The following is a 27,974-nucleotide window of genomic DNA, read 5'->3' as shown; positions in this document are numbered from 1 at the left end:
GACAAGTTGACAGGTTGAAACAACTGTCACAGAGTAGGAGGTTGAGCTGAACCTTGAAGAATAAGCAGGTGTTCCCTGGGGGGAAAAGTGGGAGGGGCACTCCTAGGTGGAAAAGTAGTGTGAGCAAAACTCCAGAGATGTGAACAAGCAGGGTCTGTTAAGGAGTCTGGCCTGGTCAGAAGGGAAAGTGTGTGAAGGATGGGGAGGAAGGTGAGGCTGGAAAGAGATGTAGGGCCAGATGGTAGGGAGCTCCTACAGGACTTGATGCCCAGGATACACTTGCCAGCACTTGCTGAAGGAAGGTAATGAAACAAAAGGGAGATTGTAAGAGCCGAGGGAGTTGGGGTTGATCACTTAGTTCTCTTGAGCAGGTTTTCTCCTGACAACTTGGTCATAGATGTCTTGAGGGCAGGGCTGCCCAAAGCTGTGTGTGCTCCCACTCGCCACTGGGGCCAGGTATCCATCAACTATTCCTTAAAGTTCAGCAACAGAAATAAGCCCCTGAGGGACCTAGAGCCCTTTCCTTGGGGCTTTTCTGTGGGTTCACCATGACGGGGTAGGGGCAGACAATTCAGTGGGTGGGTCAGTCCCTGATAGAAGCAGTAGAGATACACTATGCCCATGAGACACCATTGGATGGAGTCCCTTCCTTCCATTAACCTAAGACTTCACAATCACTGCCCCTGGAATACTCAAGGCTCAGAACCCAGTGACTTTGCCTTTAGGGAACAATGGGCCTGGGCATTCTGGGGACTCCTATTGGCTGGACAGATGGATAATTGAGCTCCCTCTCCCCAGAGCCATCAGTTGGGTACCGAAGCTCAGCCTTATGGATTCCCAACAGGAGGACATGAGCCTCCCTGGAGGTAAATGTCCCACCAATCCCTGCCCATTGCTTTGCGCCCTTAGGTAGGGGGCAGATACTCAGGGAAGAGCTTTTACCTGGATGGGGTGGTGGCTGCTCGCATAGAGGTTGCTAAGCAGTTAGGATATGGTTTCCTCTAGAAAACTAAGGATTCCTTGCGGGCAGAGACCATGTCTTTCTGCCCAACCAAAGGGGCACTATGAATACCTCAGGATCATCACAGCTGGATGGTTAGGGGTTGTGGTGGAATGGGATGGGACATTGGTGTCCCTGTCAACTGGTAAACTTTTACTTCCTTGATGGATCTTGCCTTGAGTGAGGCTTCTCAATCTGATAGATTGGATGTGTCCAGGGTTGGGAACCAGAGGCCTGACTAAGCCGGGGCAGGTCATCCCCTCTCTAGACCTTGCTTTCCTTATCTGCAAAGGGGAAAAGGTGGCCTCTTAAGCTCCCTGGAAATCTAGCTTTGACTGAATAAGAGAATGACAAGGCAAGTCAACGAGGAGGGAAGGAAGGAATGGAGAGAGTGGTTAAGTGGATGGAATGATTGATGAATGGGTTAAGGAGAGGAATGAGAAACAGCTCAGGCCTCAAGCTAGAGCTATCAGCCAGTTTGCCTCTTTTTCTTTCTTATTGCCTTAGTGTGGCTTTCATTGTACTTTGGATTCCTGGGACTGTGTTCTGTGGCAACCGGCGGCTTCATTCTCCTTCTGCACTGGAGGAAGAACTTGCGGCGGGAAGAACGTGCCCAGGAGTGGGTGGAGGTGATGAGAACCACTGCGTTCACCTACAGCCCGCTGTTGTACTGGATCAACAAGAGACGGCACTATGGCATGAATGCAGCCATTAACACAGGCCCTCCCCCTGCTGTCATCAAGACTGAGACTGAGGTCCAGAATTCAGCTCCTCTGTGGGAGTTGGACATCTCCGAGAGTGGGAGCTATGCAGCTCAAGGCAGCAGCCCCAAGGTGGAGGCCCCTGTTCCCCTGCAACCTGAATTGCAGGTGGGCCCACAGCAGCTCCTACCTTCCCCAATGCTGCAGCCCCAGGCCAGCTCTCCATTCCCAATTCTCATCTTTCAGGAGCTTCCCTTTGACTTTTCTCTGTGCCATATACCCCCAATGCTGAATCACTCGGCCTCCTACCCTTTGGCCACCTGTCCTGAAGGCAACGCCTACTTCTATTCCCTTCCCACACTGGCCCTTGGGGACCACTGCTTCAATGCCAAGCCTTTTGCTTCAGAATTGTAGCCTCCTCTCACTGAAGGTGGGAGCTGGAGGTATCAGGGGCAGAGCAGGAAATGGAGTTAACCTCAGGATGGTTGTATTGATACAGAGGCCAGGGCCCATCTGGATGTCACATCATTAAAGATTAAAAAAGTTCAAGGTTCCCTTGTGTCTCATTTGTTGTTAGCAGGGCAAATGTTCCTCCCATTTGATGGGGGCACTTTCCAAACGTAGCTGAAGGTTGCCGAGTAACAAATGAGAACTGGAGGGTTGGCTGTGGGGAGACACACTGAACCAGTACTCGTGATGGGCTCAACATCTCTCTGTCTAGAGTTTAAGACAAAAAACATGTGCCAGACCCTGGGCTAGGTACCCAAAGGCACTGCCCTTCTGTGGGATGTTGAGCACAGCTGCTACAAGAGTGATAGCTGCTGAGGGTGCATGAACTATGGCGATTCATAGTGGCCATGTTGCAGGCAAAACAAGTCATCATGAGACCCATGAGCCACGCTGCACTGCTGGCTGAATCACGTTCTTTGTTAACATCTTTGTTGACGTATTGAGTTCTTACGTGGCTGTCTCTGTACATTACTCCTAACACTAACAAGAAAGCTGCCAAATGGCTATCACCATCCCCCTCTTACAGACGATGAGACAAGGTTCCAAGGGCATTTGCCATATTGTTTTTATTTTACAGAGCTAGTTCTCAAATTTATGTCTGCCTGGCTTCAAAGTTCCTGATCTCCCCACCATACACCATGGTGTCCCTTCCCTAATGATAAGTCTTGCTAGGAAACGCTTGGCAAGATTGTGTGTGTGTGTGTGTAGGGTGTAATTAACTTGCTCCACAGATTGGCTTTGGGGAAGGGATGGTCAGTGAACACCCTTTAATTACTCCGAAATAGATCCAGTTTTTAAAATCTTCACCAAAGGGATTCATGGCCCCTCCAAGTTAAGATACACTATATGGGAGTATTAATTTTTGTACCTTCTGGAAACAATCCTAAAAGGAAAGACAAAGATAATAGTGGCTATTTGGTTCTAGTTTAAAGATAAAGTCCAGGTCTGCCCCAGGATGTAAATTTTTCTCTTTTACTTTGGAAATGTGAGGAATGAGGAAATCATCTTACCATAGGTAGATGAGTAAGCTTTATGTATAGTCGTCCCTGAGAGGAAAGGCCACCCAAATTGTGTGTGTGTGTAATCCCAGAATCTAGCAAACAGGTAGAGCTAAGCCCCAGCACCCAAAGGACTCCTCTTGCAATGGACTTCAAGCTTTTTTGTTTTTTAAAACGCAGTGGAACATTTCTTGTAAACATGCTCTTATACTGAATCTCAAAATACATAGCATGCCTAAGTGGAGCTTGACTGATAAGGGGCAGGGGCTCACTCTTCCCTCAGCCTGCCCCCTCCCACCCAGCAGATGCCAGAGAAACGGCCTTCACTTCTTCAGGCCAAAGCCCGTGGTTCTTCAGGCACATTCTTCAACATTGCTTTGTGCCCACCATCTGTTAGTCCCTGCTTTCAAAAGGAGGAAGGAATCCATAAAAATATGGATCAAAGCAGATAAGTTTTTTTTCCTTAGTAATGGTGGGGGCGGGGAGCTCTTAGTCACAGACACAGTGGGAGAAAAAGAAAATGTTTTATTTAGATAAATTAAAATGTCTGTATTACTGATATGAACTAAGCAAAGCTCAAATCAAGTCATGGAAACCTTGAATTCACTCCCTAAATAGAACCAAAATTGCTTATACATTACCAAAATAGCTCCACTAAAGCAAAGTAGATTTACATTTCTTAATATGAGAAAACAACAAGGTAGCTTAGGTTCGTATAACAAACAATACACGCTCTGTAAAATCTCAGGAATACCCAAATGTGTTCTGGTTTGGATATGAGAGGAGAAACCACATCTAGCTGGTGTTGGCAAGCAAGCCAATGAGGTGTGTAGCAAACAAAAGCTGTCACTAAAAACAACTCAACAGCAGGTCATTAGGAGTGTGAGCCCATCACAGTCAAAATCTTCAACTGTGACCAGCAAGACCAATGAGGGGGGCTGACTGGGTTAAGTCCAGCCACGTAAAGTGAGGAAGCGCCAATGGAAGAGACAGTAACCGGTAGCAGATGAAGGGCGTCCACTCTTCGGTGTTGCTGTATCAGACATATTCCTAAGTGCCAGGCCCTTCTCTGCCCTTAAGATGACACTAGTCATCCCTAAACCAGGTTCTCTCTTCTTTTGGTTCTTCTCCTTTTTGCTTCTCTGATTTATGAAGAGGCTCTTTAAGTAAACAGTATAACAGTACAAGGCAAAAGAAAAAAGGACCCAGAAGCAGTGATTGGGATAACTTAGGAAAGCAGCAGCAGGAGCTGCCAAAGTGAAAAAGTAAAAGTATCTGAAATGAAAACCAAAATCAAACTCACCGCCACGACTCAACCTCCCTCTTAGAGCTGAGATGTGGCAGGTGAGGCTTGACTACAGCTTAAGTCACAGGTTGGGTAAGTCAAGCCACATACAAATAAAGATCCCAAATTAACACTGGATAATAGGCTTACGGAGTTCTTTTCTTAAGCCAACGAGTCTGCTCAACTTAGAACCAAGGAGTTCAAGATGCCCTAGCTCTGCCTGGGACATGGGATACTTTCTTAGGCAGTATGACAAGGTATTCACCAGTCTAAGAGTGTAGCATGAACACCTCTGCCAAATTTGGGAAGGGGAAAGGATGGTGCTAATACAGCTGGCTCAGGGATGAGGCTAGCCAGACAAGCTCGAGGTGGGAAGAACAGATAACAAAGAACAAAACTGCCTTCTCCATGTGTAGATGTCTGAAGCAAAAGAAAAGTACATACAACAAAGAGTTAAGGTGTTCTCAAAGTATCTGCCTATGAATAAGAATTTGAAAGTAAAAAGGACAAGCTACATTACCCTCAAGTATATTTCATATAAATCAGTTCTCAAAAAAATACCTTCCAGGTACAGACATACTATTTATGGTACAGTATATACAAATATAGCAGTATAATTCAATTTATTGCTAGAATTTTATTTGGTTGTTACAAAATCTGTAAGGGCATATATATATTAAAAAAAGGAGGGGCATGGAAGGCAGCCAGAAGAGTAAGAGTTATCTTCAAGTTACCTAAAGTGCCAGGTTAATTTTACACTATATGTTAACCTTTCCAAGAAAGTGAAAGCTCAGGTGGGCTGGGAAATTTTCTTTTTAAAAGAAAGAGAAGCATAAGCCATAATGAGGTAAGCAGACACATTCATGGGAAAAGACTTCATCTTGCTTTAATTAAATTTTAATACTTCTAGGAAAAAAAGCTTCTAAAAGCTTAGCCAACACCAAGCTGAACATCATATAAAGAAAAACACCAGCCCTTAAATATTTAAGGGTGCTCAACTGCATTTGTGGCTAACAGGACAACTTGGGAAAAGTTAAAATGTAAATGAGCTCTACTAAAGAAGTCTGTGCCATGAAAGCTTCTCTGGTTTCTCCCTGACTTGGCCTCCAGCACAGTTAAGTCTTGCAAAGTTTTTTCCTTTTGTGATGCCCCAACACTGCTTCTAACAGCAACACAGCACACACATAGGTGACATGGAGGTATAATTCCTTCCAGTCCAGGGACCTTTAGTACCAGGCCTACAGAAGTGTTTAAAGGAAGAAGTATTGCACTTGCTTATATGAGATTTGAAAAAACTTCCTACCATCACATGAAGCCCCCGGCTCCAAGCCTGCCCGCTATCGTCTGGCATCCTCTGGACAGAAAGCCTCTAGCTACTCCTGGGCTAGTAATTGTAAGGAAACCCATTATGGTTTCCTGTGTTTCATTTCCCAAGCTTTCTGGCCTTAGCCAAAAGAGGGATACATTAGATTCTTGGTTAGCCTCCAGGTAAAGTCTCAAGGAGTTTCCTGGGTCAAAGTTAGAGGCATAGCTCTCCTCTAAAGCTTCTAGGTAGCCAGGCTAACAGTGACCGAGGGTCTTCAGCTCTGTCATTCAGAATGAAGACAGTATCAGAGGTGGAAATCAGCTACAGCTTTAAGATAGACTTGAGTGGGTGGGCGGGGAAGATAACGTAGCTCACTCAGGGGGGAAATATAGCTCCCTGCTAGATAACTTTGTATGCTCATAAACCCTAAAATAGGATTAAAAACGAGAAAAAAATCCCCGACAAGACTTCTCTGGTTCACAGGTTGGGATTAGCTAAGGAGAAGGGACAAAGAGCCAGAATTTTACTTTCCTGAGCCTGGAGAGGACACTGTCCCCACTGGGTCCACTCTCTAAATCTATTCCCCCAGCCACCAGGCCAAACCCCCCTGGCAGCACCTAAAGGAGATGCCTTAGGGAGGAGTGGACAGAGTTTCAGCTGCTACCACCTCAGATTAGTGATTTTTAATAACAAGTCATTTGTTCACATCCTGTTTCAAACCATTCTATTTCCCACAATTATGCACAATTGTTTCTTTCATTTTAAATATTTACAAACAGAAAAGGTCTAACTTTTAAAGGAAACACATTTTCTGACTCTGTATAAAGTGCAGCTAATTTAAGGCAAATTTATGTGAAATATAAAAGGTGGCTTATTCTCTCTATATACACATTTTCCAGTTTTAAAAGATAAGGTCTCCTCCCCTCAAAAAAAGGAAAAGAGAAAAAAAGAGGGCTTGACTTTTTTTCCGGCAATTTTAAAATTAAGATCTTCTTGGTGTCAGGAAATTAGAGATTTCTGAATATCATATTCTACATAAAATGGTCTTCTTTTTTAAAAAAATAACTTTTATATAGCTTTTTCAAACAAGTTAAAAGGTGGCAATGTGTCTGCTATAGTAGTCTGGAGAACTGATGGGTAAGTAAAGGGGTTGTTTTCTTTAGGTGAGTAGATATTAGGTAGTCCAGGGTATATATCAATTTCTAAAATATGCCTGATGAAGCTAGACACCTAAAGCTACTCTTAGCTCCAGGAATGAGTATCTTCCATCTCCATCGGAATCATATGCTCTCAAGCTCTCTGGTTCTGGCACAGCAGAACTTAAGGAGTTAGAGATTTCTTGGTAGGTCAGCTTCCCATCCACGTCCTGGTCATTCTTGTGGAATAAATCCTGGAGATCTGTTAAGAAGGAATTACAAAAAATATATATGTCTATACATATAGCTAAATTTAGTTAACAGTTAAAAAACTAGTCTCAACTTAATTTTAAAAAGCTACTTTTGTAAACTTTGTTTCCAAAAGGTAAAGTTTAGGATCTCACTAAATAAGAAAGACTAATTCTTAATCCTTTAAGAATGAGAGGAATAACGTATGGCACTATCCTTCCAAAACAGAAGCAGTGACAGAGAATCACAAGAGAAATTAATGGACTGGCTTTCTGTTTGCCCAGGGCCTACCTTTTAAATTTTCCAGACTGTATTCTTATGTTGAAGGGGTGAAAAGGATTGTAGAGGCCTAAAGAACCGCTTGATAGGAGCTGAGCCTATAAAACTGACTATGGCATATTGTCAGTTAAACAGAGCTATCATATGACCCAGCAATTCCATTCCTAAGTATATACTCAAGAAAAATGAAAACATATATCCACACAAAAACTTATACACGAATACTCATAGCTGTATTATTCCTAATAGCCAAACAGCCGAAACAAGCCAAATATCCATCAAATGATGAAGAAATAAACAAAATGTAGTATATCCATACAACAGAATATTATTCAGCTATAAAAGGAATGAAATCCTGCTACACGCTACGACAAGGGTGGATCTTGAAAACATTATGCTAAATGAAAGCATACTGAAAGAAAGCAGCACACATGAGGCCACGTGTTGCATGATTCCATTTATATGAAACACCCAGAATAGGCAAATCCAAAGAGACAGTGGTTGAGAGATTAGTGGTTGCCGGGGAATAGGGGAAGGGGAAATAGGGAGTGACTGCTTAATGGATACAGGGTTTCTTTTGGGGATGATAAAAATGTTCTGGAATTAGATAGTGGTAATGGTTGCACAACCTTGTGAATATACTAAAAACCACTGAATTATACATTTTAAAAGCGTGACTATTATCGTAGGTGAATTATATCTTAACTTAAAAAAAAAAAAAGAACCAGAGGACTGTATCTCTTCAAAGCTATATAAATATAGAGGGAGGCAGCCAGGCTAGCTAGCTATCTTTTTCCTCAGCTAAGAGAGAGAGCAATACCACCAGCTGTTCTGTATCTTCTTTTTTATTTCTAAGATATTATTTAAGCCAATAGGATTGGAGAATTTCTACCAACAGTCTCTCCTGGTATTTTCTCAAGGGCCCCATAATAAATACTTAGGAGAGCTAATTATTTACATAACATTTAAAAAGGACTTAATTGTGTCCCCACAGAACGACTTAGTAGATTTAGTCTCTAATACCAGAATATGGTCAATGAGACATGTTTCTTTAAAAATCTTCCTAAATTCCTTTCCTTTCTTCATTTATTCAACTCCACACCTAGATTCAAAGGCCTCCTGCTGTTTGGTACTTAGGAAGAATGGAAATGGCTGAAGGTAAGAGGGCATAGAGTGCAAGGTACAGTCCAGCCAGAAGTTTTGTAGACAAGCCTCTGAATAGCGCCCTACTTTTACTCCTAAGACAGCCCTGGCCAAAGCAGCCAATAAGTCTCAAGAGTTCTCCGAGAGCCAGAAAAGCAGGTGGGAGGCTTGTTCCCAAAGGCTGCCACCAAGTGGCTAGCTGGAAAATGTTTTTTGTGTGTATATGGGGCATGAATTTATAAAATGTGCTAAATGCACTTGGCAGCAGTATTTGAATAAAAATCTGATTGCTGTTTCAGGTAATTTCAAAGTGTAATCATTCAAAAGTGTATAAGGCCCATGTTAGGGACTGAACTACAAATGTTAACATGGCTATTTCTTAATCTTCTCTCACAGTCTGTCTTCCATTCTTTCTCATCAATTCTTGATGTGACAATGGAGAGTCAGAGGAGGCAACTGTGTTGCCAATAAACACAACCCAATACTCTGTCGCTTCCTCCAGAAAATAGAAAGAAAAAATTGAGGATAGGGAAAAACAGTAAATGCATTTAAATGGCAATATAAATTTAAATCTTCTACAGCCTGCAGATAACTCATTCACTTAACAAATATTCACATGTACCGGGCACTTGCTAGAGGCTGGGAGTGAAGTTAAATTTTCTATCTCCCCAGGAAATTAGAAGAGAGTGACACATGCTAAACAAGGGCAAACACGAAATACTGTAAGGGTACAGACTCAGGAGGAAACTAATCCAGCCCCAGGAGGTAAGGAAATGTTTCCTGGTGGAATGATACCTAAGCTGAGGTAGAGAGTCAGGCAGAGGTAGGTGGCCAGGAATGGGGTGACTTTCCAGGCAATATCAAGAGTCTCTAAACATCACAAGGAGGGCGAGAAGACACATTGTTGGAAGCGAGGCAAACATTTTTCTGTGAATCATATCTTTCCTACCAATGTTTATCTTGCTGATTTTCAGCCAAAGGACCTCTCATTTTTGGAGGCCCCTGACAAATACAATCAACTTTTTACTTTATGTTGCTAATCTCCACCAGTGTGCCTTCTCCACTAGACTGTGACATCCACGAGAAAAGTGAGATTGGATCTTATACGGTTTTCTCATTGCTTAGCACTGGGTCTAATTAGGCACACAGTGAATGAACGAAGACTCTAAAAAACATTAACAGAGAGATAACACAGTACATTGGTTAAGAGTGCAAACTTTGGTGTCATACTGCCTTGGTATGAATTTTACCTCAACCAATTATGTGCTGTGTGGACTTAGGCAGTTTCCCTCTCAGTAAAATGGGTATAATACATGAATATTGATGTTCTCAGGATTACATGATAAAATGCATATCAAGTATCTGGCCCATATGAAGAGCTCAATAAATGTTAGATATAACTCTTTTTCTTAAAAGTTAAAAAATATTAAAAAGTTGTAACTCTGAACATTTCCCCAATTACTTCATGGTATAAAACTTTACCTTTGATGCTTGAAATTCCTGGCAGGGAGACAGGTCTTAGCTGGACAGCTTTCTCAACCTGGTCTCCAAAAGATCGTGGAAATTTTGGCAATGCTGATGGCTTTGATGTGAAACTCTGTACTTGCTCTGTAACAAACACATACAATTTTAGTATTATCAAATCTGACACCAAACTAAACCAGTATTGAAGGTCACCTTTTAGGGCAATTGCATACATACTTAATTTAAGAGAAACAGCTGAGAATTAAGTAACAGAGTGACTAATGTGAGGTTAAAGGCTTGGATTGAGATATGTTTTGCGGGTAAGGGAAGATCAATCAGTAGTAGATAACATTAAGGTTTGAAGCTGTGGTCCCACTGGAAGATCTTATGTATAAGTTAGCATTTTACCTGTTTAGCTGGTAAGAGTTTAAGCCGCAAGTGAGGACAGCATTGGATATCTGACATCCTAGGAGCCATGCTATAAGCCTGATGTGGGGGTAAGTGCTCTTTGACCAGCTGGTGCTGAAAGAGTGCTACCACACGATTATGTACTATAAGGCCTCCTGTTGTAGTCTGTCTCCCACCCAAAAAAGAATAAGAAAGGTTGTATTGTTTTCCCCAAATGAAAAATACTTGTAGGGGGCAGGGGTCAAAGCCAATGCAGTCCAGTGCCGTGGTTATGCCTTGGTTACGTCTTCACAGAGCTTAAACCAGTGGAGGTTGATGCATCTGCTAATATTGGTTAGGTGTCCCTATCTAAAGCCAAGGGCCCTTCCAACCCAATAATACCATGATTATTTGTTAATGGTTTTTCACAAGAACTAATATTTATTTTTAAGTAAATTTTATGCACTTACAGAAATGAAAAGATGCCCATAAACAACATTTAGGGCTGGTTTAATATACAATATGAGAGTAACATTTTTGCCTATAATTGGATGCAGACAGCATGGAGAAGTCTATTTCCAGCCAAACATTACCCATTCTTCCCTTAATAGACTGGAGTACAAATCATGTACAAAATGGGCTTTTTCTAAATGAAAGCAAAGTGTATCAGCTTCGTCTCAGTGCGCTCAGGCATCATTCACTCAGTTCGATCAGTCCTGCTGGAACACCTTTCCCCACTCCCAGTGTGGGAGGCAAGCTGCCCAAGCCTGCGTGAAATATTCAGAAGCCAGCCCTGAATATCTCACCTTCATTGGCGGTCTCTGGAGGCCTGTTGCTCTCAGGTTTGTTTGTGAAAGCACTGATCAGCTGTAGTTTCTCTCTTAGCTTGGATACCTGAGAATCTGAACTATCTTCTTTCTGCTCAAAAAAAAGATCACAGAAGGTTTAAGGTGGAAGTCAGACCTCATTTGATTCTTCATTATATTTCCAGAGCCTATTTAGCACGTGGTGCTTGGCCCCCAGTAGGTTCCCTATAAATGCAATGAAGGCATGACCCAACAAATACTAGAGAGATCTTTGGTATCAGTGCTGATGAGGGCCTAGCTGGATTTGAGGCTAGACCATTAAGGGAACATTATGCTTCAGATGATCTGATTCACCGTGAACATTTGGCTGATGGGGAAGGCATGCATGTGTTAGCAGTAAAGAAAATGTACCCATGCTCAAGTGCCTATGCGACGCCCATTTCCTAAAGGAGTAGGATGTTGTTTTCTAGGAACTATTTCACACTAACTAATGTTCCTGAATATCTTACTTCACCTGGGACTAGTTTAGGTAAAGTTTTACGCTCTTATCATCTTAAAAAAAACCCAATCAAACCAGAAGTGTTCCCTGATCCTCCTTCTCTGCCTCCATGGGGATGACGCAACTGGTGGTAGGAACATGAAGGAGCTGGAATAGTTCTAATTCAAAGTCTTACTTACATAAGTCTTCTTAAAAAGTTTTTTCCCTATATCCTGCCTCACTCCTGGGATGATGTAGAGTGGCATATAAAAATACATTTAATTATAAAATGAAAGAAGTCTGGTTTCTATGAGGCCAGTTTCTAACTACTTAGGCTAGGGTGAAAGACCTTGATCCTATGTTTAAGTAGAACATAACTCATTACACATTTCTTTTATTTAACGTATATTTACTTATTGCTCTCCTATCTTTATTTCTACCCTAACAGTTACTGCATAGTAGATTGCTTTTGGTTTATTTAGGAAGGTAAAATACAAACATATGTAACTAAAACTAGGTACTAAATGCTTCAAGAATGTATGGTAAGGAGAAATTACATCTGGTTAGGATGCTTCAATGAGGTAGGATAAAGGGACTAATACATTGGGATGACAGTTAAAAACACAGAGTCTGAAGGTAAAGCCAAGAAATTCAGGCTTTCTGTGTACTAGCTGTATTTTATTTTGATATTTACTGTCAAAATCTGACTTGTTCCTGAAATCACTAGTACTTTCCAATAGTAACCACCTGTTACTTTTTTTGGGCTCAACATTTATACCTGGATCTTAAATTTTTTTTGTCATTCTCTAGGTGAGGTTTTTTTTCAAAAAAACTCTTCTTTGCAGAAGCAGTTAGAAAACTCAACAAAAGCCTAGCTTATAAAGCATTAAATCTTAATATATATGATTTTTATCTAGACAATATAAAATTGTTAGGGAAGAACAAATATAGATGGAAAACATTACATTGAAAACTGCCTCTACTATGGTTCATTTCCAAGTTCATTTCCTCTGAACCTCATATCCTTGAACTTCTCAAATGCAATGTGCATCTGAGATGATGTTTTAGCCACTCAGTCACAGTCTTCCTGGCTTTTCCTTTATCTTAGCCCAGGTCTTATAATATTAAACAACACTCTGATCACAGAGAAGTTGCAAATGAACTCTCTTTCCTGGGATATCAAAGTATATCACAGATTGCTTGTCTTATCTTGACAATATATCTGGGAAGAACAAAAAAATAGGAAAGTACAAGGTGATGGGAACTGGCTGAGGCATAAGGGGACAATGTATGTACTGAGACTACAATCCTGTTATCCCTCCGCCATCACCCAAGAGACTGCAATCTTAAAAATAAATCATTTTTAGGTTAGACACCATTTTTAGACCATCTATGCTTCTGTTCCTCATCATTAGTACAGATAACTTACTTAGATTAAAAGTCACTTCCTTAGGGAAGCATTCCTGATCTTTGTTAATGCCCTCATTGCGCCCTACACTTTTCCCTGTAGCACTTATCATACTTGTCATTATGTGTTCAATTATGTGTTAATGGTTTTCTGACTGATGAACTTTGAGCTCCACCAGAACAGGGGTCACATGTCTATCCTGCTCACTGTGGTCACCCAAGCTCCCAGCAAAGTGCTTGGCACAGGGGAGGTGCCTGATAAAGTTTGCACTAATATACTAATTTAGTAATTACTTTGTTTTGAAGCTTCAGCAAATGAGACCAAAGTGCTCCTTTTGAGAAAGACGCAATAGCTTAAAAGCACAAAGATGCTGACGCATCTATTTTTACTTCAGAGTGAGTCTCCTATTATTTACCTTTATGCTTTGGGTTTTTACTGTTTCAGTTCCATTGGTTACTTGATGCAAAGACTCTCTTTTGAGAGTGGCAGCTCCATCACCCATCTTAAAGAGAAAAAAGAAGAACAAGAGAAGATTAAAGGCAAATATTAAAACTTGAACATCTCGCACTTTTGAAATAAACTGGTCAAACTTATTTAAAGGGTCTCAGAACACTTTCAACAGAAATATCAGTAGGCGGGAGGGAGGGAGGCCACTGAGACACAAAGCTGAAACTAGCGCTTCCAGTGGTTTCAGTCACAAACTTTAGAACTTGAAGTATAAAAGACGAGAGAACTTTTACCAAGAAACATGCTGGGTATGATGCTGTTGGAAAGAAAGAGTAGGACAGATGGTACTATTAACAATTTCCTCTTCTGGAGAATAAGTGAGGAGGGGCAGGACAGTACAGGGAGTTTGGGGGTGGCAAGTTTTCACAATAAGCCTTAAAACCTTCAAGGCCTCCTACTCATCAAATCATCCCAAATTCCTAGCCTCTACTTAGTTCAGCTGAGTTCAAAAGGGCTTTTTACAATAAGGCTCCTTTAATCTTCACAGCTTTGTAGTAAATTACACACCCTGCATAGCAGGAGGAGGAACAGGTCTCCTTACTCCATCCTCAAAGCCAAGTCGAGGCAACTTGCCAAGGCTCCACTGCGGCACAGCCAGTTCAAATGCTGCTTTCCATGTGCCAGAGTCTGACTTTATTTGTGGGCTTGCTTCCAGCTTTGGTGGTTACTTGAATTTATAGTACAATTTCCTGTATTTGTATTCCATTTCTCTATATATGCCTGTGTCTTTGTTGTATGAAATCTTTAAGCGTAAGGCTTGCAACTATTAAAAAATAATCCATATGGATTCCAGCACAACGTATATGTGAATGTTGATAAGAAAACGCCACATTTTTTTCACAACAACATGAAAACCAGTATATTTTATGGTCTGCCAGTGTTAGTGACTTACTGGGTCATTCAGTTTCCTCATGTAAAATGAGAGGCTGGACTCAATGGAGAGTCTCAAGTTCAGGAGCTGGTCTGATCTGATCAGTTTTAAATGGCTTTCCTGACATTATATGCAATAGGATCCCCCTAATATCCAGATGAATCAGGATAAATCTGAAAGCCAAGTTCAGGCTTCAAGAAATAACAAAAGATTCTTTAGTTATTGTCACTATCATTGCTCCCACCCATAACAACTTAAAAAAGAAAAGATCAAGATCTCACTTGGAAATACACGCCAGAGCTTCCCTACCAGATGGGGCACTGGTAACATAATATGAGGCTTGTCATCTCTGCCAACAACTTGTGGTGAGGTCTTGGCAAGCAAATGAATCTCTCTACATCTCCCTTTCAAATCAGGACTAACACCGCCTGTGCCATTCACATCACAGAGCTAGTGTAGGGATTAAAGGAGACAAGGATTAAGTATGACACAAATGTGCAGCCTCTCAAATATGCCAGAAGACTGCGTCTGAAAAGGTTGTGGCATGTCACCTAGATACACACAGAACACACTGTAACACAGAACATGTCACAGAAGATGGGAAAAGGCTCACCATGCTTTCTAGTGAAAGTGAGAGGACAGGTTCACTTGCTTTTCTACCTTGCCCATAGCAACCAGATCTCTTTCTATCAAGTTGATTCTCTGGGAAAGATTACTGACTGTCTCATTCATCCCCTCGAGTTTAAGATCACTCTGTCTCTGGTATCCTACTAGGGCACTGTTTCCCTCCTCTAAAGAGTTGTTAAGGTACAGGCTATCCTGGAGCAGAAATAAATCAAGTTGTGGAATCCAGCTAAAGATGTATACTAGACAAGCAGGCCAGCAGCACTGAACAACCATAATTATGTCAAGTTCCTGAAGTGAAGTCTTTTTCCTAGTTTAGACCATTGATTGTCTGTCTCTGCTTTGTCCCTCCACTCTAAATTGCTCCCAGTTTACTCCCTCTGGAATTGTTTGACCTCAGCTAGACAGGAGGGGGAAAGAGGGAAGAGGACTACCTACATGATTCACTCTCTGGTCCCAGAAAGCTGAGAGCGTGGGAATTGATTTCCCAATGCTTACCTCACCTGCTGGTGGGAGAGCTGGCTGGGTTATTAACTGAAATGCTCATCAACCTAATTTGTCAGAACAAAACTACCTTAGGAGCAATACCAATTACTGAATTGGCTTGTGTGGCAAAACCATAACAAGTAGTGCATTATTTAGTACAAGATTCAATTCTTCTTATTGACATCCTCTAGTATTGATTGCTACTTAAAAAGGAATGATGACTATAGGTTTTAAAGGACATTAAACTCAGGACAGGAATTCTTAGTGAAGATTTCCTTTATTCTCTTTAATGTGACTTTGAATTCAATATCCTTTTCCTCCCTCTTGTCTTTAGTCTTTAGAAAATCCTGATTTTCAAGGGTATGCTTTCTAATATTCTTAGAATTTACTATGGCTCAAACTAGCCATCACTCTGAATTAATCTGCTATCCAGACACCTTTAACTTGCTCAGATTGCTATTTTTCATAAAGAGTTTCAGGATAATCTGGTTATTCTATGTCTTTCAAGAGGTGAGAAGGAATTTACTCCACTGATCAACATGCAGGGAAAAAAAGCAGAGTGCCAAAGAAGAGACAGGACAGCATCTTGTTTCCTAAGATAGTAACACACATCCCTTTCTGCTCAGTTCCTAGGCAGGCAAATATATGTAGAGAAGCCTGCCAAGGCACCACAACACTAAGCCCAAACTACTCAAGTGGCCTCCAGAGTCCACTGTGGTCACAGGGAGTTAAGCCAGAGACAAAAAGTACCTGTTTCAAATTTTCGCTGTGAGTTTTATTGTCAAGTTCTGATGTAGCTGAAGGTGATGGAATGATCTGGTTGCTTCCACTGGTCTCCTTCAAGAACTGCTGATTTGTTAACAGGAATGGAAGTTAGTATAGGCAATAAGTAATTACTAGTTCTACTTAACCATCTGGGACGGTCTCAGAACACTGCAGCCTCTTCCAGGGAGCATCCACAGATTTATCAACAATGATTTCCTGGGAACCTACAGTGTGACCAGTTCTGTGCTAAGCCCTGAGGGCACCAGATACTTCTGGGGATGCCCAGCATGAAGCATGGGCTGGACAGCATACCTAGATGACCTTGGGAAACTGGGATCTTCCTGGTCTGTTTCTCAGCCTCTGAATGGAATGAACTCCCCAGAAACCAGTCCTCCTCTCCCCCATTACCTGGACTCCCACAGAAACTGTAGAGTCACTATAACTTCCCAGGAACCAACTCAGTCTAAACCTGGCTAGTGTCATGTCCCCAAGACTAAAGAGGTTTGAACATTCAAGGAGTAGCCAGTCATGTAATCACTGGCTTTGGGCACTGAGCACAACCACCACTCATGCGTATTATTAGCTTTTCAGTTTTAACAGCACGTGCCATGATTTATGTTTGAGAGTCATCCTTCCCTTCCCATTCCCTCCTCACTGCTCAAGTCTCTCTTTAATGAGACTGAAGAATAACATGTTTCTATACACTTTTTCCCTTTAGTGAAAAAAATTTTGTATGGCTTAATCTTTCAGAGCCCATAACTACAACTTATTTGGTATAAATTGTGCCAGTAGGAGGATTAACACTGGTAGCCATGGAAGTCTAAAAGTGGTAGATTTAATTAGAATGCAATTGGGGCTGGCCCTGTGGCCGAGTGGTTAAGTTTGTGTGCTCCGCTGCAGCAGCCCAGGGTTTCACTGGTTCAGATTCAGGGCGCGGACATGGCACCACTCATCAGGCCACGCTGAGGTGGCTTCCCACATGTCACAACTAGAAGGACCTACAACTAAAAAAGACAATTATATACCAGGGGGCTTTGGGAGAAAAAGGAAAAAAAAAAAAATCTTAAAAAAAAAAAAAAAGAACGCAATTGGTGAAAAGAAATTGTTTTCCTTGAAATCTGAAATCCTAGACATTCACCAATCCTGCCTTTATAAGAAACAAAAGGCAACAATAAAGAGAAAAGGAGGAGTGGAGGGGAAAAAACCCATGGTTTTTTAAGCTTAAATTTATAAAGTTTAATTTTTGATTTAGGAAATAATGTATTTTAGAAAATATTTAATTACTTGAGCAAATGCTCCAGATATTAAAAAAATAATAATAAAAGAATTGCTGAGTTAGAGAGGTCTTTATTCTTATGGATCACATAGTTACTCAACAGCAGAGTTGGAACTACAATCCAGGGTGTCTGGACACCTAGATCAATGCTTTTTCCTCTGGGTGAGCCCCACTAAATAAGAGTGAGCAGTAGTGGTTTTGAAGAAAATAAAAACCCCTCCCTTCCAGAGCTCTAACATAGCCCAGGTATCTCTGGTACAATTTACCCAGTTTAAACTTGAAACTCCAAAGCTTAAAAAGAGCATGATCTAGAAATTAGTGGAGAAGCTAGGGAACTTCCATGTGCCTTGAAGAGTCCTCCTTTCACGTACATGTAACTCATCTCCCCAGCAAGACAGCGAGGGCTGTGCCATCCATTTTTACTCTTCATAAAACCTTCATGGAGCTGAGTACTCATTAGGTGATTAATTAAGGCCTCTGATTGACTGCAGACAGCTTACATCTGCACAGCATTGAGAAACACTTGAAAACAATTCCTGGGCACTACAGGGGTTGGCTCCTGTCTCAGTTATCTGTTGCTACATAACAAATCATCCCCAAACTTTGTGGCTTAAAACGACAATTTATTATTTCTCATGATTCTGTGGGTTGACCTGGCTCAGGGGGGTGTGGGTGTGCTTGTGTTCCACATGGTGTAGGCTGAGGTCACACATCTGGCTGCATTCAATTGTGAGCTCGGTAGAACCAGAATATCCAAGATGGCCTTTCCTCCTCTAGACCTCCTCTTCATCTGGCCTCTCATCATTCTACAGCCTAAGGGCCCTGCCCAAATTCCTGGCCCACAGACAAGAAATTATAGTGAGAAATCACGTGTTGTTTTAAGCCACTAAGTTTTGGGATGATTTGTTCTTTAGCAATAAATAACTGAGACACTTCTCTACTTTCCTTTCCTTCTTTTCCATTTTTCTTCCTACTCATTCCACCCTCAGGAACTGTGTCCCAATGCTGCATCTCTTCCAGCATGTTTGCAAAGGACTCAGCTTTTAATTCTATCCACCTTAGCTGCTTAATTTACAGACTGTAGAAAAATCAATAAACTTTTGCTTATTATGTCTTTTAAAAAGGGGCATAGTTGGGTCTGTGTGGATAATTGGAAAGTTGGCATCAGTACTGTTACAGCGAAAACGGTGGGCAGGAGAACATGGACTCTAGTAGCACTTGTACATTTCCTCACCATATCACTCTGCAGCAACTCCATGGTTGTCTTGTGCTCATCCATGGTTTTCTGTATTGCCTCCACAGCAAGGTGCACACTGTTTAGAGTATTTCCAATGGAAGCTACACTCTGAACGGAAACATGTAGTAAGGTCAGTGTTCCTTCTTTTTAAAAATTCTTAATAGCTTTATTAAGATATAAGTGATATACAACAAGCTGCACATATTCAAATGCGTGACTTTATAAGTTTTGACATGTATACACCTGTGAAATCATTACCACAATCAAGATAATAAACATCCATCACCCCTAAGTTTCCTCATGCCCCTTTGTAATTTTTCCCTCCCTGTCCCCAGGCAAGCACTGATCTGCTTTCTGTCACTATGTATCAATTTGCATTTTCTAGAATTTTATATAAATAGAACTGGTGAGTGAGCAGGTACTTTTCTTTTTGGTATGGCTTCTTTCACTCAGCCTAATTGTTTGGAGATTTATCCATGCCGTACCTACTTGGCATGTAGCTGAGTAGCATTCTTTTATACGGATACATCACAGTTTGTTTATTCACCTGCTGATGGACATTCAGGTTGTTTTCAGTATTTGATTATCACAAATAAAGCTGTTATAAACATTTATGTACAAGTCTTTATGTGGGCATATGCTTTCATTTCTCTTCATTATAAGCTTTCTCATCATCATAATACCTATGAGGTGAATGACTCATCATGTGGCAGATGTATGCTTAACTTTAAAAAAAAAACTGCCAAACCATGTTCTAAAATGGTTATACTACTTTACATTACCATTAGCAGCATATGAGGGTCCAGTTACTCCATACTCTCATCAATACTAGTACTCTCAGTCTTCTCAGTTTTAGCCGTTGCAGCAGGAGTGTAGTGGTATTGCACCATGATTTTACTTTACATTAAACATTGATCTAATGGAGGTCAGTGTTCCTAATTATTTCAACTATCTTCAAACTATGAATTTCATATAGCTTATACTGACACAATTAACAGGAAACTACATATACGTGTATATACATATATACACTCACACACACAGTTTACCTATCAATCAGTCAATAAATCACAAGCCATTTTCCCAATTTAAAAGACTTTCCCTAGAGGAAAACCAAATCTTTCCTTAAAAAAAAACAAAGATACTAATTTATAAATTTAAGACCCACAGATAAGGTTCTCCCAGACTGCCTCTACTACCCCTGCTGTAGGCAGGCAGATGGCCAGAGCTAACGATGAAGACTGCCACTATGCCAGGAGCAAATGATGACTTTTGAGTGAAAATGGGTGGAACCATTTTTGGCTCTGAGAAATCTAGCATTGCAGAGAAAAATGAAAAATTCCACCTGGCAGCATTTTTTGTTCTTCTACTTTAGAATTCCATCAGTAACTACTGAGCAGAGTTAAACATGGGTGATAGCTTACTTTGCTTTTATTAGGCCCAAGGAGCTCAAGCGGACTGGGGACTTGGGAATATGATTCAGAGACCATCTCTTAAAAAAGGCCTGTCCTTTGGGGCCGGCCTGGTGGCAGAGCAGTTAAGTTCATACGTTCTGCTTCTCGGCGGCCCAGGGTTCACTGGTTTGGATCCCAGGTGTGGACATGGCATAACTTAGCAAAAGCCATGCTGTGGTAGGCATCCCACGTATAAAGTAGAGGAAAATGGACATGGATGTTAGCTCAGGGCCAGTCTTCCTCAGCAAAAAGAGGAAGATTGGCAGTACTTAGCCCAGGGCTGATCTTCCTCAAAAACAAAGACCTGTCCTAAGGGAATATTCTAGAGTGTTACTATTTGGTGGGTGTTGGCCTCTTATTAAGATATACTGACAATTTTATAGTGTCACTCAGTATTTTTAACCAATGTCCTTTCTATTCTACTGATAGTCAAGATTCCAAGAGAATAAGAGATGACATTTTCAACAAATAAAAAAAATTACATGAGATACATTGAAGTTAGCCAGACCTGGTGATCTAGTGGTTAAGATTCAGTGCTCTCACTGCGTGGCTTGGGTTCGTTTCCAGGTCAGGGAACCATACTACCCATCTGTCAGTTGTCATACTGTAGTGGCTGGGTGTTGCCGTGACACTGAAAGCAGTGCCACTGGTATTTCAAATACTAGTAGGGTCATTGATGGTGGACAGGTTTCAGTGGAGTTTCCAGACTAAAGCAGATTAGGAAGAAGGACCTGGCCACCCATTTAAGAAAAAATTGGCCATGAAAATCCTACAAATAGCAGCAGAGCATTGTCTGATATAGTGCCAGAAGATGAGAGGATGGTGCAAAAATACCAGGCAGGGTTCAGCTCTGCTGTACATAGGGCTGCTAGGAGTTACAATCAACTCAACGGCACTAACAACAAACAACATTGAAGTTAGGTAGTATTTGAGATGACTTACCACTTCAAAACTGAGCCACTTGTAATAAAAGTAGTGCCTGACACTATAAATGCACAGATTTGCAAAGAGACAACACACTGGGTAGAAGGCTCTAAGCTGGGATGTTATCTATGCCAGCTCTGTTGTTACAGAAGCTACAGGCATTCAAAGACACCTACTGTTAGAGAAGCCTCACTAGCTGGATGTATGAGCCAACTGGGATGCAAGAAGATAGTAAGCTCTTGTTTAAGATTTTTTTTAAGGAAGCAGCTGACAGAGCCATGTGAACTTTAGAGCAAATCCTGAAACTAGTACTCTCACCAACTGCAACGTGCCTGGCACATAGTGGAGGAACCTCCACAAATGTTTACTGAATGAATGAATGCAAGAATAAACCCATTTCCTTTTCTAATGCAAGACCACCAGGATTGTTTCTGTATTAAAGGCTACAAAGGCCTACCTTTTCCCACTAGGCCCTTGGGAACAATGGCAAGGAGAATTTGGCCTCATCAAAGTTGTCCCTACTTTTTTTTTTAAGCTGTAAGCAGATGACCATATTGGACAAATAGCAAACTATGGAGACTGAGAACACACAGCTAGGTGTGGCTATAAAAATAGCAAGTTTTGTTTCTGCTTGTGCCTTAGGAATTTCTCACTCCCTTGTGGAAACAATTTATATGTTTAGAGAGCCTGGCATATAATCAAATCAAACTTAACACACACTATCTTTTAAAAGTCAAAGATCCTAGACTTGATACCCATTGTTTGGGGTTCCCTTGCTCCAGAATCCCTTCTTCCATTTCCTGCTGTAGGGGCTGGTGTTGCTTATGCTCCAATTAGGCACCTTCTCCTTCCTACCTTATCCACTCACCCCACCCGGCTCTACGTATTATTCATCTGGTTGGTCACTGCCTCTTGCTCTAGGCCTGAATTCTAGGGATCAAACAAACAGAAATTCCAAATTATTGTTTGCCTAGGCCCTAGATTGTAGGGTATGTAACGTAGGAGTGACTTGCTTAGAGGATGTGCACTTTTACCTTCATAAAATAATATATATTGTTTTCTAAAATGCTTTTTACCAATTTATACTCCAGTAGGAGTGTTTGAAAGTTTCCTTTGCTCCACATCCTTGCCAATACTTATATCCTGAATTTTTAATTTTTGCATTTCCTCAAATTATCCTTTTAATTTTTTCTTAAAAAACCTCTTTCTCAATCATGGAAAAGAAAAGCAATTTAGAGCAACTCTCATGTACAACTGGTCTGTTTTCATGAAGATATTGTGGATGATGAACTGAAAAAGCAAGTGATGAAAAGCAAACCCATATATGTTAAGATTCTTAGAGTCCCAGCAGAGCAATCCTGGAACTTGGAGAGCCAAATAAAAAGGTCTGAATCCATCTCAAACCACAGCTAAAGTCACCTGTTACAAATTAAAGGCCCAACTAACCAGAACAAAACAGATGAACTCTCTAGAACACAGTGATATGCTCTAGTACTACCCTAGTGGAACAGTTGATTTCAAATGCCAGGCTGTCAAAGAAAACTTGTAAGAATCTAGAATTACCACAGTAGGTTAATCTCACCGCCCACACATATCGCTTACCTTCTGAAGTCCCTCCACAGTGGCAGGCAGGCTAATTAAGTCTGCAGCTGACTTAACATTGGCTTTGAGGTGATTTACTGCAGAAGTCAACAGAGAAATCTGAAAGGAAAAGAGTAACAAAGAATGAAAATAGAATTTGTAGAGTGAATGCTTCCTTCACAAACTCTACAGTTGATGATGTCAAAGCACCCTTGGCTTTTACGTGTTTCTGTGATCCAGACATTATACCCGTCAGCTCACAGCAGCAGAGGAACTACAGTACCTTGGATAGACTTGAGATCTGGGAGGCAGCAATAATACCCTTTCTTTCCCTGCCCGATTTAAACACTAGTGCCAAAGAGGGAAAGGCAAGGATTATTCTTTATCTTACTCCTGGCAGTTACAAGATCCAAAAATCTTAAATTACCCAAAAGATGCAGTGATTACAACACAATCCTTCAACAATTGACAGGAAGAAAACTAATGATCAAGGACCCCTGAAAGATTTCATTTTAGTAAAAAATAACACCTCAGTTATTTACTGAACTTTTGTTCCTGCCCAAGTGGGAACATATATTAGAAAGTAAAAGCCCATCACCACAAAATACAGTCTACAGGAACTGCACCCTGACAACCTGAGCAGCACTTTCAACTACTTGGAGATTTAGTTTTGGTTTAACAATGTGATTAATATTTCAAACTCTATAGCTCAACCAAAGCACTACTTTGTACCCTGAAGGGGCTCAATAAATACCCACTGACTTGCTGACTGATGCACTGACTGTATTAAAATAGGAATTGAATCAAAATAAAATGTGTCTTCTCTTCTGCTATTTAGGGGTAGAATTCTAAATAGCTGGACTTCTCTCCTGAACGGGGACTGAGGGAACCTTTATAATACGCACTTTCAGGCTGCAGATCATATTCTAACAACCTTGCAGTTTGGTTCAAAACATGCCTAAAAGAGTCTTAGTTCCAAACTGCTTTCCTGTCCCAAATTCTAGGATGAGGACACAAATCTGCCAACAGCAATTGTATTCAAGGTGACCTCACAGAGTAACCACTGAAGTTTCTGGGCAGTTGTTACATGTTGAACACTGCTGTAGGCACCAGACAGATATAAGACAAAGTCAATTCGATCCCTGCTCTTTCCTTCAGCAAACGCTTGGCTTCTTCCCTGCGCCAGGCACTGTGCAGGCATTGAGGAGACAGTGGCAAACAAAACCATGAGGTTTTACTCTCATGGAGCTTACACCCTAGCAGAAGGTGACAGAAAAACAAGGAAGTAAAGTATCGGGTAGTAATCAGTACTACACAAAGAATTTAAATTGAGCTCCTAGAGCAGCCGCAGTGTGTTCTGAAAAAGGGAGTCCAGTGAGGAGGCCGGGAACTCAGGGACTCAGGTTCTCTTCTCCTTCTTTCCTTTTAGGAGGGATGAAGACCATTTTTCATTCATTCGTTCATTCATTCCATTCCAGCAACAAATGTTTACTGAGCCCTATTTTATACCAGTGGCGAACAACACAGATGTCAGTGATCTTGTGATGGTTACATTTTATTGCAAGGAGACCGACAATTTTATATAAGAAAAATATCAGACAGTGTGCTATGTTAGAAGAAAACGAAAATAAGGTGATTTGATAAGTGACTGGGTAGCTACTTTAGATTGGATGGTCAGAGAAGGCCTCTATAAGGAGATGAAATTTAAACTGAGATCTTAATAATAGGAAGGAAATAATCAAACAATGATTGAATGAAAGTACATTTCAGGGCAGAGGGAATTGCTAGGGCAAAGGCCCCAGCGCAGGGAAGAGCTTGGCATATCTGAAGAATAGAAAGAAGGCCTGGTGGCAAGAGCATATAATGTGAGTGAGAAGGGAGAGGCAGAGGGGCGAGGATGGGGAGGGAGAGGGTAGAGGTAGGTGGGTAACTGTAGAGAAACAATTGAGTACTAAATGTGATACTGAATAAAGCTCCCAGAAAAGAATATTAGTGCAGGCTGAAAGGGACAGGCTTCACCGGAGCAGGACTCAAATTAGACTCCGATGGAGAAGACAGAGTTCTAGATATAAAAATAAAGCAGGTATTCTTTCTAGGTTAGAAGGGTGAGTGTGGCATTGGGGAACAGGTAGGGAGCAACAGCATGAACAGGCCCAGGAATAGTTTTTCTTCAAGGTATTTCTCAAAGTGACAATGATTTGTTTATTTGTGTGATTAATAAGGTTTCTCTCTTCCACTAGACTGTATGTTCCATGTCATCAAGGACTATATCTGTTTTATTTTCCATAATATGCCTGCCACAAAGACAGGCATTCAATAAATATTTACTGAATGAATGAATGGCCGAGAATGAACACTCTGTGTCTGGGATGGACATTGCGAAGGCCAATCCAAGCAGAGCAGAGGGTAGAGGCCAGGAAGTAGGTGATAAGGCTAGATAAGTAGTGAACTCATTTTTCTCACCAGTAAAGTGGATAAAATAATAACAACTGTTTAACAACAGCCATCTCGTAGGAATGTGTGATGATTTTAAAGTATGCCTACAAGGGCTGGCCCCGTGGCCAAGTGGTTAAGTTCGTGTGCTCGGCTGCAGGCGGCCCAGTGTTTCGTTGGTTCAAATCCTGGGTGCGGACATGGCACTGCTCATCAAACCACGCTGAGGCAGTGTCCCACATGCCACAACTAGAAGGACTCACAACGAAGAATATACAACTATGTACCGGGGGGCTTTGGGGAGAAAAAGGAAAAAAAATAAAATCTTTAAAATATGCCTACAGATTCTTTGATAGTCCTCCCTTCAAGAGGTAGAACCTCATTCCCTTTCTCTTGAGTGTGGCCTGCATTTAGTGACTTTTTTTTAGTCCACAGAACAGAATGGAAGTGACAATGGGCAACTTTGGAAACCAGGTCATAAAAAAACACTATGGCTTCCTCTTTGTCTCTCTCTGGGATCACTGCTCCAGGAAAGCCATCTGCCATGTTGTGAGAACATTCAAGCAGCCCCATGGAAAAGCATACATTGGGAGAAACTGAGACCTCCTGCCAACAGCCATGTGAGTGAGGATCCTCCAGTCTCAGTCTAGCCGTCAGATTATGCAGCCTTGGCCTATATCTTAGGCAACTTTAGAGAGATCCTGGCCAGAACTGCTCAATTAAGCTGCTCCCAAATTTCTAACGCACAGAAACTATCAGATAATAAATGTTTGCTGTTTTAAGTGATTAAGTTTTGGGAAAAATGTAACACAGCAACAGATGACTAAAACAGGCTATGAGGATTAAATGAGATATATAACTAAAGCTCTTAGCACAGTACCTGGTATAAACAAAATATCAAATAGGTGTTAGCTCTTTAACAGTGAAATTTAATAAGCACTTAAACATGCAGTTCTCCATAAGTGCTCCAAAATATTCAGACTCATCTTCAACATTCCAACTCTACCCACTTAAAAACAAAATGGGTGAGAAACCTCGGCCCACAGAGAGATACTCTCAGCAAACTATAAGCCTCTTAAGAGTAGCGATTACATCAAGGTTTTAACCTCTTTTTAACTTTAAAAAGATATGCCTATCAAGGTTTGTAAAGGACATAAGGAAATAGGCATTCTCATGCATAGATCGTGGGAATGTAAATTGGAGAAGACTTGTTAGAAGGTTATCTAGGAGTATCTGTCAAAATTTGAAATATTTATATATCTTAATTCAGCAATTTCATTTCTAGAAATTTATCCTAAAGATTACTTGCTCGTGTACACAAAGACATATGCACAAGACTATTCATTGCATCCTTATCTGTGACAACAAAACACTAGCAACAATCTAAACGTTTACCACTAAGGATGTAGAAATATTCAGTGAACAAAACAAGCGGTAGAATAATATATACAGAACGACTCCATTTAGTTACACTTACACACACTAACCCATTAGCTAATTCATATTAAAAGCTACTATGATTTTGTAAATACAGAGAAAGGTGACCAAAAGAATGCAGCCCAGACTACTGACAGAGGATACCTAGGGGGACAGGGAATGTGTATGTGTGTGTATGTATATGTGTGAGAGATGGTGGCACATACAGAGATATAGAGGGTAGAGGGGGAATTTTCATAAAGCTCTATGTGTATTTTATTATTTAAATCTTATATAAGAATACATTCACATATCACTCATGAAATTTTAAAGAAAAAGATGGGAGAGGAACATACACATAAGTAAAACATATCACAAAACTTTAAAAAGGGCTGACAGATTTCCTTGTCTGGCCTTTTCTTCCATGCCCTCTACTGGGTTTCCTAAGACTACGTTAACATGCTCAATGATAAAGTGCTAGGAAGGGGTTCCTGCCCCAGGTATGTTTTACTCAGTGGCCTAAAGTATGTACATAGTTGGCTCTAGACCAACTTGATGGGCAAGAATATGGTTATTCCAAATGCCCTATCAATTGTGTGGTTACCTCTTGGCCATCTGAGGGAATAAATTCCTTTCACTGATAACTGGCCAGATCCTTAAAGGAACAAACTGTTCTAGGTGGAACGATCTGGGTAGAAACTATTCTCCCAGGCACTGCAATATCCTGAGGCTACGGCAGAGCCGGATACTAATCAGAAGTATCTCAAGACTAGTAATGGTTTCACAAATGGCCAGTGTAGTTCGTTGGCAGATACCATTTCACCCCAAATCAGAGGAGCAGTTGAAAGCCAGTGCATACAGGGTAAGGTGAGGTCTGCTTCACTTCTCCCCATCCCCAACACTCCACACCTAGGGTAACAGCTGCCTCACTGAAAGAGTACACCCTGAAGAGCTGACCATTATCTCCCTAATTACCAAACATCGCTCAGCACTTCTTAGTCACTTATAAGACATGGACCACACACTCGTCACTAGGACTCAGTTACATTCCCATAAACCACAAAGCTGGATTCCATCTTTTAGCATGCTTCTCTTAGCAATGGAATAATGCCAAAATCTATGGAAAAGTACAGCATAGCTACATGTGTAACTACAACGGAGAGACAAGGGGCACTCCCCCATTACTATCTCTGGGACTGCTCTGGTCTATGATAGACACATTGTAGAATGTCAGATTGGATTCAAGCAAT

At 41.1% G+C, this 27,974-nt stretch overlaps 2 protein-coding genes across 3 annotated transcripts in view; one reads left to right on the top strand and one right to left on the bottom strand.

Moving 5' to 3' along the window:
* Positions 1–829: 829 nt before the first annotated feature.
* Positions 830–2,115, top strand: TEX38 (testis expressed 38). The gene is made up of 2 exons (XM_046660410.1): positions 830–866; positions 1,508–2,115. The coding sequence occupies exons 1-2, from the start codon at positions 830–832 to the stop codon at positions 2,113–2,115; spliced, it is 645 nt and encodes a 214-aa protein (XP_046516366.1).
* A 1,599-nt stretch (positions 2,116–3,714) lies between these two features.
* EFCAB14 (EF-hand calcium binding domain 14) overlaps positions 3,715–27,974 on the bottom strand; it is a 36,804-nt gene continuing 12,544 nt past the window's right edge. The window contains exons 4-10 of one of the 2 annotated variants that reach the window (XM_046661016.1): positions 22,897–22,995; positions 18,914–19,024; positions 16,389–16,484; positions 13,566–13,652; positions 11,265–11,376; positions 10,090–10,215; positions 3,715–7,198 (exon numbers count right to left, since the gene is read on the bottom strand). In XM_046661016.1, coding sequence (XP_046516972.1) covers positions 7,023–7,198; positions 10,090–10,215; positions 11,265–11,376; positions 13,566–13,652; positions 16,389–16,484; positions 18,914–19,024; positions 22,897–22,995 — 807 coding nt within the window. In that variant the 3' untranslated portion in view covers positions 3,715–7,022. Of the gene's footprint in view, positions 7,199–10,089; positions 10,216–11,264; positions 11,377–13,565; positions 13,653–16,388; positions 16,488–18,913; positions 19,025–22,896; positions 22,996–27,974 lie in introns of both variants that reach the window. The other variant, XM_046661015.1, reaches the window with a different exon arrangement.

This window comes from Equus quagga, chromosome 5 (assembly GCF_021613505.1).
Source record: "Equus quagga isolate Etosha38 chromosome 5, UCLA_HA_Equagga_1.0, whole genome shotgun sequence".
Classification (NCBI taxonomy): Eukaryota; Metazoa; Chordata; class Mammalia; order Perissodactyla; family Equidae; genus Equus; species Equus quagga.
This window is presented reverse-complemented; position numbering and strand designations above follow the sequence as displayed.